Source organism: Chiloscyllium plagiosum, chromosome 43, assembly GCF_004010195.1.
Source record: "Chiloscyllium plagiosum isolate BGI_BamShark_2017 chromosome 43, ASM401019v2, whole genome shotgun sequence".
NCBI lineage: Eukaryota > Metazoa > Chordata > Chondrichthyes > Orectolobiformes > Hemiscylliidae > Chiloscyllium > Chiloscyllium plagiosum.
This window is the reverse complement of record NC_057752.1, coordinates 9,508,331-9,521,091: the sequence shown is the minus strand read 5'-3', so window position 1 is coordinate 9,521,091 and position 12,761 is coordinate 9,508,331. Positions and strand designations below refer to the sequence as shown.

Here is a 12,761-nt window from a genome sequence, read left to right as displayed (position 1 = left end):
AAAAAAAAAAAGAGAAAAAAAGGCGTACATGCTCTCACAAAATTTTGTGAGGGTACTTGGTTTATCTTGATTCCTTCGATGTCGAAACCAACGCTGAATTTTGCGGACATCCCAGTCAAGCTGTTTTGACAGGCCTTCAAGTCTTTTCTCATCAGGAGACTGAGAGGAAGGAAAGAAAGAGAGAAAAGAAAGAAAGAAAGAAAGAGAATACATTAGCATGAATTTAAGGTTTGCAGACACCGCTCCAGCGATAACTGACAACGTTCAAAAACGTACGGCATGGTGTGATGTGGGACGCAATTTTGTTTTACTAGAGGACATAAAAGCGGAATTGAAACATAAAAAAAAAATGCAGTGTTCAGGATATTTAAGGACAAGGGATGCCAAAAATATTGCTTTCTCTACCCCACCCCCAAAATAAAATGCTCAAATCTAGGTGAAGTAACTTAATAAGACCATAAGACATAGGAGTGGAAGTAAGGCCATTCAGCCCATCAAGTCCACTCCACCATTCAATCATGGCTGATGGGCATTTCAACTCCACTTACCCGCATTCTCCCCGTAGCCCTTAATTCCTTGTTACATCAAGAATTTATCAATCTCTGCCTTGAAGACATTTAGCATCCCGGCCTCCACTGCACTCTGCGGCAATGAATTCCACAGGCCCACTACTCTCTGGCTGAAGAAATGTCTCCGCATTTCTGTTCTGAATTTACCCCCTCTAATAGTCAGAGACCTTCATAAAACTCAAATAGAGATGCGCTGAACAGGTTAAAAAAACTTCACTGCATATCATGATCCATCAGAATTAACTTGCACCAATATTCAGTTTTACAAAAGTCTTTGACATAACATTGTTAAACGATACAGACAACAGACTCAAGACCTTTCTATCCAAAAGGCTAGTGTAAACAAAACCAGAAAAGAAGACACTCAGTATTGTTCCCTAAAAGGATGACTACAGGGTTCAGTGGAACTCTGTGTTTACTTAGATTAGCATACAGGACTAGCCGCCTTCCTAAAGCAAGGAAGTGAGAGGGGAACCAAGGTGATTAAAAAAAGGGATGCATGAATTGCAGTTGATATTTTATTGTAAAGCTTCATCAGACATTACTTTTCTTTGGAGTTTAACTAGAAACATACATTGTTCAATCATTTTAAAGTGGACAGCACATTTGGCTGCTATGCATCAATAGACAGTATCAAAGAGGTATTGGAAAAGATGACAATTTTTTAAAATCAATATTGTGAACCCATATGGTGAGCTTTTCCTCAGTGCAATACATTGGCTTGTGTTAGGGGGCTGCTGTATGGAGTAGCAGGTGAGTTTAAGGGTAAAGGGGAAGGTTCACCCCTACGCTCCAGATGGTACTGCCTGTGCTCAGGCAGCTTCACAGTCATTGGCAGCTCTGATATAATGCCCAAGGTGCCTTGTCTTCAAAACTAAACCAAGACAGCAAGCATTAGCAAACTAAATCAATTGGATAGGGCATTAAAACAGAACCAGATATAGTCCTCCCTACAAAACTCAGTGAGCAGAAATCCCAACTCATTTCTTTTCCCTCTCTGGCACCCATCGTGTGCCAAACTAAATTAGTGACCTGTGCCAAGAATACCCAAGAGATCAAACATGTAGCATCCCTAAATTGATACAAACTCACCAGCACACACCAGTTGATACATTTCCCCAAGGCGTGGGAGAGCAAACACAAACTTTTTGAAAGTCAGCAAACAGGTGGCATGAGAAATGAGCTTAGTTAAAAGTGCATCACTAAAAGTGAAGTGCGAGAGGGATTAAAACTGTGGTGACAGGAAATTTTCTTGAACAGAAATGTTATGGGGGTGGAAGCAAGTAAACAGTAGATCATGCATGTTATAGGATTCTAGCAGTACAAAGAGAATGGCTGCTATCTATCCCCCAAATGTAAAAATGGAACAACTTGGACTAGTTGCTGTTTTAATGCACCCAATTCCACTTGGGCCAAATGCCAAAGCATTGGCAATCATGCATTTCTCAGAATGTGCACGGAGTGGAGTTGTCAAAGGGGAAAAATAGACAGAAGCTGTTGCAGAGTGGGCAGCACAAAATGACAGAAAGGAGACGGTTAATGTAGATGCTACTCTACATATGTCACATTAGATCAAATTCTGCTCCAGCACTTTACTCAATAGCCGTATGGATCACAGTGTACGGCTACAGTTATGGTTATGGCTATAAGCAAGAACTCATTTAATAATGCAGCCAGGAGGTACAAGAGAGTCATTTTAGCAGAGTTTGATTAGATCTGGTAGCAGTGGCACAGAGGCCTCTGGGTCAATAAACTGTTCCCAGACTGAATTATTGGTGGCAATGATATGCCCCAGAGCTCATCACTATGTCCTACTGCTTTTTTATCTAATTTGGCGTACCTTCTGAAATGGCACTTACCATTTACTTGGAGTGGCCAGGTGCTCTGGTTTTGTACTACAAAACCTCCCAGCTGCCCCAACCCATTTAACACAGGGCTCCTGTGGTTAATTGTAATAGCACCACAGCTGTTCTAGTTGATAAACATGCTTAGCATGCTCCAGGGACCTTCCTAAATCCAATAGCTAAGGAGATGACCATCTCAGATACTCAAAGCTCTTCAGGAAGTAGTTGTGCTACATTGTGGCCCCTTGAAAATGTTCCTAGTTTCACAGATAAAGACTTCAATCACCATTTCTAAAAAGGTCTTTTGCTGTCAAAACTCCTTATACTGCAAACAGCACAAAAGGCCATACATGATATCCTAAAGATGCCGGTGTAGACATATACCAGAGTTCAAAAGTCAGAAGACATCCAGATCTCTACCCAATCTTTACCAGATGTTGCAACAATTCCCACCCACCTGTCACTCCAACACGCTGACGTAAACTTAGGTGGTGAACTTTGTGCAAGTCCCTGTCACCGAGCCAAGTCAAATCAAAAATCTAGGTTTCCCCTTCAGAGCACATGTGCTGCAGAGTCTGAGCAGGCCTCCTTTTAGAAAATAGATAAAATGGAGGCTCTGTTTACCCTCTTTGGTGGATGTAAAAGGTCCCAAAGCACTATTGTAACAACAGGGAAACTCTCCCAGTGGTCTGGCTAATATTCATCCTTCATCAAATGCCTCTAGTGATTACTGCATTGCAACTTGTAAAATCTTGCTGTGTGCAAGTGCACTTCTTACATCACAGTGACGACAGTTGAAAAGGACTTCATTTGCTGAGGTGAAGAAAGGTGCTCTATACATAAAGATGCTTTCTTTCTTTCCACTTGCTCAGCCCCGAAGCCTCAAAACTTAAAAGTACTAACTTTTGTGAGTTTAATCATGGCTTTACTCTTTCGCATCTGTGCAAGTGTCCTCCAGCCCAAATGACCTATCCTCAAATTCCGGCTTCTTCTAAATCTTTCACACCCTTCACGCTGACAACAGTGACCATGCTTTCAGCCACATCGGCCTCACACAAGAGGGAGTGTCTCCTCCTTACCACTCTTGAAAGTCCAACTTAAAACTCATTTCTTTGACTGAGCTTGTGGTCTCTTCTACCAATCCTTTCTTTGGCTCAGCATCCATTTGCCTTAATATACCCCTGAAGCTGCTCAAAATTTTTTTTGCAGAGGAGGCGCTGTATAAATACAAAAGGATTGCTATTGAAAAATGCAAGACAGCGAGGAGAGATTGGGGTTGCATATTTAGTTTTGGATTACTCTGGCAAAGAGCAGTCACTGATATTAGGGGCCATATGGCCTCCTCCTAATTGTACAGAAGATTGCAAAGCAAGACAAGTTAAACAAAAACAAAAGCCTGATTGTAAGCTTTAGATCAGCTTTATATTGCTAAAACATCAAATGAACGAACAAAACAAAAAACAAAAAAACAGGATTTTAAAACTTCAATGCATTAACAAAAGGGCTTTTAGGAACAATTTCAAAATGTTATTAATGCACCATTTTCTGAAGATCCAAGCTTTAAAGTTAATTGAAATTTTCCTCCTCCTTACTGTCCTCCAACACCCACCCCTCCTCCCCAAGACATAGCTGTAATGACTTGATCAAACTAATTTACCATCCAGAGAGTTTCTGACAGACTCCACTAGAATAATCCACAATACAAGATTGAGTCACTCTGCCAGCTCTCCCATTTAGGATTGCTGCTAAGGAGCGATTTACAGCAGCTACTTTACTACATTTTCCCATTTATGAAATGGTGCTTTTATTGTGGAGAGTCAATAAGCTAACTGTTTATGTAGGAGTCAAGATCAGGTTTTATTGGTCTTGATTGCCAATGCTTAGTGAAATCTTTTATCCACACAATTGACCATTTAGAGCATCTGCAGATGTGTTTCTGCACTTCAAAAAGGTTCTAGAGCTTTTAAATTAAACCAAAACACCCCAAACGTGTACAAATAGGACCAATGCTAGCTTAACCACAACAGCTATACAGCTGTTCAGATAGTCAGGGGCGATCTACCTAGGCAGAGGTCATGGGATTAATTGTCTTTAATTCATCATGGGACAGCACCAGAGAAACAGCTTATACAGTCCTTGATGAGATGGTGGGGAGTTGCCTTTCTGAGCCTCTGTAACTTATGAGGTGCAGGTAGACCCACAGGGCTGTTAGGGAGAGAGCACCAGAATTTTTGACCTAGTGAGAAGGAATGCAAAATATGGAAATGCAATGACAAGCTTTGTAATTTCTGCACCACCCATGAAAATAGAAATCCTAATAATAGGTTTTTCAGATCCTCGCCATCACTATTGTGGCATACAGGAGTTCATCACCACACACTTAAATATACTGACAAATGATTTCAACCAACCACTGACCAGCAACAAGATCACATGCAAATGCAGATGATCGTCATCCTAGTTCATGTACCTACAGAAGTAAAAAAGACCTCCATTTCCCAATGATCCTCAACTCCAAAATTTTTAAACAATTTGTGGTTTATCACTGATAACCAACATGCAATGATAAGGAGGAATTAGGAAGGTAAATAGTATACTGGCCTCTCAAGGTGATGAGAGTACAAGAGTAAAGGATTACTGGAATTGTATCAAGGTTTCATGAGGCTACATTCTGTGCGCGCAGTTTTGGTGGTCTTACCAAAAGGAAGAATATTCTTACCATAAAAGGGAATGCAACAAAAGATCACCAGACTAGGATGACAGGATTGCTCTTGGGAGGAGAGACTGAGGAAATTGAGGAAACTGGGCCTGCATTGGTTAGGTGAATCTCCCGTTGAATCTCAAAATTCTTACAGGGCCTGACAAGGTAAGTGCAGCACAAGTGCTTCCCCCAGCATTGTTTTGGTGCATTGTGGCAGGTCTAGAGCCAGAGGACAAACTCTCTCAATAGACCATTTGGGACGGAGGGGATGAGGAAGTTCTTTTAGGGGAGGTGGGATGGAGATTTGGCGATTCTTCAGAATGCCCAACACCAGTCTCAGGGGCATTTCAATGATCACTCACCTTCCACCCAGTCAGCTCCTCCAGGAAGCAAAATAGTCTCAGTTGTAAAAGCACACCTGGGACAGCACAAGGCTGCATAAAGGTGCGAATATAAACAAATTATTTCAATCTACTAGCTGTTGGAATTATTGTAATAGAGAAAATTTAAAATTTTCATTTTAATAATGCCACACATTTAATTCACAAAAACATGCTTTTAATACAGGTGCAATAGCCAAATGGATATCTTCACGCTGCTGTTAAATAGAATGGAAACTGTATTAACACTTTTACCATATGGGAGCACAGTGTGCTGCAGGTACACAACTACTGCCTGGGGAGTGGCATCACCAGGCCAGATCTCTAGCAAGCCAACAGCAGCACAACCCCCACTTCGGAGATCATTTTCTTATAGGATTCAAGAGTCTGACCCTTCGTCGAGAGCAAATATGAGTGTGCGAGAGAAGAATAAAAAGGTCACAGGCCTTTCTGAAGTGACTGCTCACTTTTTAAAAGAATTAGAAATTCTAAACAAAATGGTTAAAGGATATCTGCTGCACAGAATGAGAAGCAGACCCGAAAACCAAATCTACACACATGGACCTCCAACTCTCCATTCTATACAGTCCTCCCCTATGACTGGGGCAATTTATCCCAGTCCAAGCCCCTCAGCAAATTCTTTCTATAAAGCACTCCACTAGTATTTGAAGACATCCAGAAAATATAGCACAAGGTCAGCACATGCCACGTTCAATTTGTCATCAGGGCACATCAGCTAAGCTAGACCACAACACTGCTAAGAAGGGGTTCACTCCTGCACAGGGGAGAGGAGACACAGGAATAAAAGCCTGCAGCAGTGAAAACAACCCTATGTTTTTCAAATCCATCTGTTGGTTGTTGACTATTAAAGTCATCTGATACTGAAGTGCAAACTACATTTTGCTGGGCCAGCTACAGGCCACAACCCTGAGCAGTCTAGCACACCAAAGCTAAATCATTTCAGTACTATTCTGAAATACTTAGTTGTGACAGGCTTGGCTTGTTTGAGATTTATGGGGCCTCAAAGTTTGGAAAGGATATAACATTGTTGCCCAATGGATAGATCTTAAAAGAGAAGATCAAGATTGATTGATAGTCACGGCTTAAAAAGGCATGGACAAAATAAAACCCAAACAAGGCTTCATGTTAGACACTTACACAGGTCAGAATTTGCAATACTTGCAGATCTCCTGCGATGTTATATTGCAAAACAGGAATTTTAGGCCATCTATCACACAATGTATTGTTCTGCTGCCAAGGGTGGAGTTAGCTTGTCTCTTTAAAGTCACACAATCTATTTGCTGTAAGTAACTTCAATTAAAATGGATGATTGCGTTACTGAGAAGTTTCAACTTTGCGAATCCCCTGCTCTAAGAGCAGCAGAGAGTATTTAGGTTCAAATAAAAAAAAAGACTTATTATCAAAAAGATGTGTCCTTTTGGATATTTGTTCTGTTGGGACTTGTAGCTATGTTATGAATAATACCTGAGTCAATGACGTATAAGTGCAATGGGTTAAAAATTCTGTGTCTAGTTCATTTATGTAGATAGAAAGATTTAGTATCATTAAAAAGAGGAAAGCAGGATGGAAAAAACATCAAATATTTGGGAAGTCAGTACAAAACAGCAACTAAGGCACTGTCATTTAATATAACTTCTTTTAACACTGACCAGCCTCGGAGTAAACAAACAGAGAATACTGGAGAAACTCAGGTCTGACAATATCTGTGGGGAGAGAAGCAGAGTTAACATTTTGACTTCTTCAGATCCAAAATGGTGTTGAAAAATTCTTATTTAAAAAAAAACAAGCAGGTACTGCGTGTTGAATAAGTGTTGGCGTAAAAAATTCCAACACATTTCAGTTCTAAACTGTCATATTGGACTTGAAAAGTTAACACTGTTTTTTCGCCACAGATGCTACCAGAGCTTTTCCAGCAATCTTTGTTTCAAATTTCCAGCACCCTCAATATTTTGCTATAATTTGTAAAAGGTGTACAGAATGCTGCTCTACCCAGTCAGGGAGTTGGGCTGTTATACAAGACTGGTTTGGGGGTGGATACCCAGTCAGCCTCAGTTGCAGAAAACATGCACTTTCTGGTAAAAACAAAAGAAAGGTGAGTGAAGCTCCAGGACCATAGCACTCACCTTAGTAATTGATGTAAAGACTTTTTCTAGGATAGCATTGGGCTGTGCTCTGCGTGGTCCATTTGCTTGGATTCGAAGGCTCAGGGCACATGGTTTGGCAATGAACCTGGTTTGTTTAAAAAAAAAAACAAAACATTTCAGTTTCACCCCAAGCTTATTCAAATTGGTAAAGTTACTTACAAGTGGGAAGTAACTACCATACAATGCAAGTGCTGGGCAGTGACCAACTCTAAGAAGACAGAATTCAACCACCACCCCTCGATATAGTATAAATATAGTGACAACAAGAGGTCAGAGGCTAGGAAAATGGTCATTTCCTGACTCCTCACAGGTTGGTCCACCATCAATAAGGCATAAAGTTAGGAATGTGATGGATGACTCCCTGCTTGCCTGGTTAGTATAGCTCCAACAACACTCAAGAAGCAACACATTGAAGACAAAGGAATCCATTTGACTGTTTGTGGATGAGGTACCCCTCCCTCTATCTACAAGATGCACTGCAGAAATTCATCAAGGTTTCTTAGACAGCACATTCCAAATCCATGGCCACTTCCAACCAATGAGGTGGTGCCAGTGTTGGACTGGGCTGGACAAGGTCAGATGTCACATGACACCAGGTTATAGTCCAACAGGTTTATTTGAAATCACAAGCTTTTGGAGTGCTGCTCCTTCATTAGGCGAAGTAGTGTTAGCTGACGAAGGAGTAGCACTCCAAAAGCTTGTTATTTCAAATAAACCTGTTGGACTATAACCTGGTGTCATGTGACATCTGACCATTTCCAACCAATAAAAGCAGAATGTGATCTCAACAATGGCTACACTCCTAAAAATTCACAGCACAAAATCAAGCCATTTGGCTTAAAATGGTAGCAAGCTACACATTCTCCTCACTTTCTAGGAAAGAAACTTTCTCTTGAATTCCTGATAATCACCAACAAATACAACATACTTTTGGCCCTCAATTCTGAGCTTTCCCACAACCTACTGCAACAAGGTAGAACCAGTACAACAGTGCCTACACCATCAGCTTAATTTGAATTCCCAGAGACAGGTATTCAAGCTGGGCTCCTGCCTTTAAGCTTTCCTTCCCCTTGTGGCAGAACCAGATCCTGCCAAATGAATGGGGGAGTTGGGCATACAAAAACTAGGAGCCAACTCAACACGAGCTCCCTGGAATCCAAATCCCAAAAATCTCTCCACATAAAAGCATCTTCAAACACAAATAGCAGAGTTGGTTTTAGTAATTTTGTATTTGTGGAATGCAGAATCTATGGGGTTGTGTATCAAAAGAACTCTGTATAGTATGGATCTGGGTCCCAGTCCAGAGACGAATGGGAACGACCACCTAGTCCATCACTCTTTCAAAACTGGATACAGTCCAATTGAAGGCGAAAGCACTTTTTAAGACAATTCATCAAGGGGCCTTTGACAGCACCTTCCAAACCCATCATCACTTCCTTCAGAGGAGGACAAGGGCAGCAGATACGTGGTCAGTACCCCTTCAAGCTACTCACCCATCATCCTGACTTGGAAATATAATCATCCCAGAACTCCCTCCAGAACAGCGCTGTGGGTCTACCTACAGCATATGGACTGCAGTGGTTCACATTAGTGGTGAGCTCAAGGACAATAAGGGATAAGTACATTTTATGAAACAAGTTTTTATTAAAAAGGGTGAGCTTCACAGTTTTAATTGACCCCTTTCACATTCACTCAAAAGATCTTTTCTCCCCCCAACAGAAGCTTAAAAATTAGTTTCCACAATCCTGAAATGTTGCAGCACAAAACAGGCCATTTATTCTATCAGCACTTTGTTTTCCGCCCCAACAAGCCACCTAGTCTAATCCCAACTCTCCTGCTCACTCTGTGTGCCCTTTTATAGCTATCACACCTGGGAATACACTACAAAACAAAATTTCTCAACAGGGGTGAGTGGAAATTCAGTTTTTTTTCCCCCCCAATAATTTACAGACATTATGAATTCAATGTAGATTGTAGACGAAAGCCAGTGGTTATGTTACAGAAACTATTTTTCTATAACTATCCCATTGACTAGTGTTCTGAAGAAGGGTCACTTGACCTGAAACAGTAACTCTGATTTCTCTCCACAGATGCTGCCAGGCCTGCTGAGCTTTTTCAGCAATTTCTGTTGGTATTTCATCAAAAAAAGTTACCTGGTTGTAACCTTAATCGCAAAAGATCTCAGTCAGATCACCACTCAACCATCTCAATTCTTGAAATGAAAGCTTCAAGTTGTCAAGCTACATCCAAAACTCCAGCTGCAGCGAGGCCCTCTAAGCCCAACATGGAGCCTTTGCTTTTGCATCCCATGCTTCTAAATATGAATCCAGAGATGACATTCATTGCATTACTGACCGATTTACAGCTGTCACTTTTGAATTGTCTACCAGTGCATCAAAAACAGACCCTCTGCTCTTCAGTTGTATTTTAGGTTGTTCAGCAGGCTATGCCCATTCAAAGCAGGGTGGGTTGCAGCATTGTTTTTAAACACAGTCCAGTGACTTCTACTGCAATGTGTGCGCCCATCCTGTGGAATAGCTACTTCAGCTAGGTATTATAGGAGGGTAGCCAGCACCCACCAAACAGCTATCATTCCTCAGGTATTGCGAAGATGACAGAATAAATGTGCCATAGCTAATATTTAGAAATACAACAGCCAAAACAATGTAGGATTTGCAGCGTCATAACAAGAGGAACAGCTTTCCACAGAAACGCACAGGTTCACATGTTTCACAACACTACATGACTGAAATGACAAACTCCAATTTCAGTCGACAGGGTTGAGCTGCTGGAGGGCAAGGATCAGCTTGACAGGAGGCCATGTGCAATGGTGGGGGCTGGGAGGTAGTTTCCAAACGTTGCTGTACAACAATATCAGCTTTTATGCAACAATGATCCCTGTTATACAATGCTGTACTATATATGCAACTCACCTACGCTCAGGACAGTAAAGAAAACCAACAGCCACGAAGGTAGCACATTAACAGATTCGAGGGTATTTCACACTATTACAATCTATTCAAAGATGACTAAACTTCTACTATGTGCAGACATTGAAACCTTACAGGACATTTGAGCGGCAGTTACTCAGTGGTTAGCATTGCTGCCTTACAGCACCAGGGACCTGGGTTAGATTCCATCCTCAGGTGACTGGCTGTATGGAGCTTGCACATTTTCCACGTCTGTGTGGGATTCCTCCCACAATCCAAAGATGTGTTGGTTAGGTGAATTAGCCATGGGAGATGCAGGGTTACAGGGATTGAGGGGTGGTTTCTTTGCGGTCAGAAGAATGTTGGGGTCCTCTAAGGGCAGAAGGCACTAGGTGCCCCATCTTAGCAAAATGAAGCCTACATTCACTCTCATTCCTGAACATGCTGTTGTCTAAGGTTTTGCCTCTCTTCCCATTAGTGATGAAGGAATGAGAGAGGGGATTAAAGGAATGCACTCTCACACAGACCATTATAAAACCAAAAATATTACATTCTGTTAATTTACAATCATTTTCCCAATTTCTTGCCCTGTGCCTGTAGGTTCGCCTTTATTGCAAAGGGGGAATAGAGCACCATAATAAAATGAATTTTTTCCTGTAATTGTACTGGCTTTTGGCTAGGCCACATGGAGTAATTATGCACAGGTTTGGTCTCCTATCTAAAGGATGCACTTGTTGTGCAACTAAGGCTTATTAGACCAATCCCTGGAATGAACTGATTACCCTAGAAAAGTACAATCATGTGGCATGGGCCTATATTTGCTGGCTTCATAATAGCTGACCTCATTGACATGTATAAAATTCTTAACAGGGCTAGACTGGGTAGATGTGGAAAGGCAATTTCCCCAGACTGGAGAGATTGGCATTACAGGGCCAGCCATATAGTCCGGAGGTCAGGAGAACCCTTTTTTCACTAGATTTGGCGAGGTCTTAAACGGTTTGTTCTCTCAAATCAAAAATAGCTCAAACAGAGACAAAACGCTCCAGTAATAAAAAAAAAGGGAAAGATGGAGGAGTGGCAACTGCTAACAGAATGACGATGTTGGTTAAATATTCAGGTCTGAGCTTACGACTCAAGAGACCACAAGACACAGAATGGCCTGTTCTCTAGTTGGTTCTGCAACCTAGTGATCCTGAAAACCATCCCATACACTTCAGGAATTCCTCCTCTAAAAAGGTTTTGTTACTGATTTGATTTGCCTAATCTCGATGGGGATTAACATCATCCATAACTACAGCTGTATTTTTGTTGTTTGCATTTCTAAAAATGTCTTGTTTAATGCCTTCCCCACATTACCATTACATCCAACACCCTATCATTTTCTGCCCCTTGGTGTTTTTAAGCTCAGACTACACTTCACCAGATCTAATATTCTCTCATGTTGGTGTTAATTCCTTTTTAACCAGCAATGCTACCCCACCTTCATTTCTTTTTCATCTGTCCAACCTAAAAATGGAATGCCCCTGGGATATTCAGTTCCCATCCCTGGTCACCCTGCAGCCATTTTTCCATAATCCCAACTATATTAAACCCATTCACATCTATGTCAGTGATCAATTCATCCACTTTATTATGAATAAAGTACCGCAGGGATCCGTGCTGGGACCGCAGCTTTTTACAATATATGTTAATGATATAGAAGATGGTATCAGCAATAACATTAGCAAATTTGCCGATGATACAAAGCTGGGTGGCAGGGTGAAATGTGATGAGGATGTTAGGAGATTACAGGGTGACCTGGACAAGTTAGGTGAGTGGGCAGATGCAGTTTAATGTGGATAAATGTATGGTTATCCACTTTGGTGGCAAGAACAGGAAGGCAGACTACTACCTCAATGGAATCAATTTATGTAAAGGGGCAGTACAGAGAGATCTGGGTGTTCTTGTACACCAGTCAATGAAGGCAAGCATGCAGGTACAGCAGGTAGTGAAGAAGGCTAATAGCATGCTGACCTTCATAACAAGAGGAATTGAGTACAGAAGCAAAGAGGTGCTTCTGCAGCTGTACAAAACACTGGTAAGGCCACACCTGGAGTACTGCGTGCAGTTCTGGTCTCCAAATTTGAGGAAAGACATTCTGGCTATTGAAGGAGTGCAGCGTAGGTTCACGAG

At 41.5% G+C, this 12,761-nt stretch overlaps 1 protein-coding gene across 2 annotated transcripts in view; it reads right to left on the bottom strand.

Annotated features, from left to right (window-relative positions):
• LOC122543363 (ceramide synthase 6-like) overlaps nucleotides 1–12,761 on the bottom strand; it is a 103,618-nt gene that overhangs the window by 63,334 nt on the left and 27,523 nt on the right. For both annotated transcript variants that reach the window (XM_043681999.1, XM_043682000.1), the window contains exons 2-3: nucleotides 7,639–7,744; nucleotides 29–159 (exon numbers count right to left, since the gene is read on the bottom strand). In XM_043681999.1, coding sequence (XP_043537934.1) covers nucleotides 29–159; nucleotides 7,639–7,744 — 237 coding nt within the window. The remainder of the gene's footprint in view (nucleotides 1–28; nucleotides 160–7,638; nucleotides 7,745–12,761) is intronic.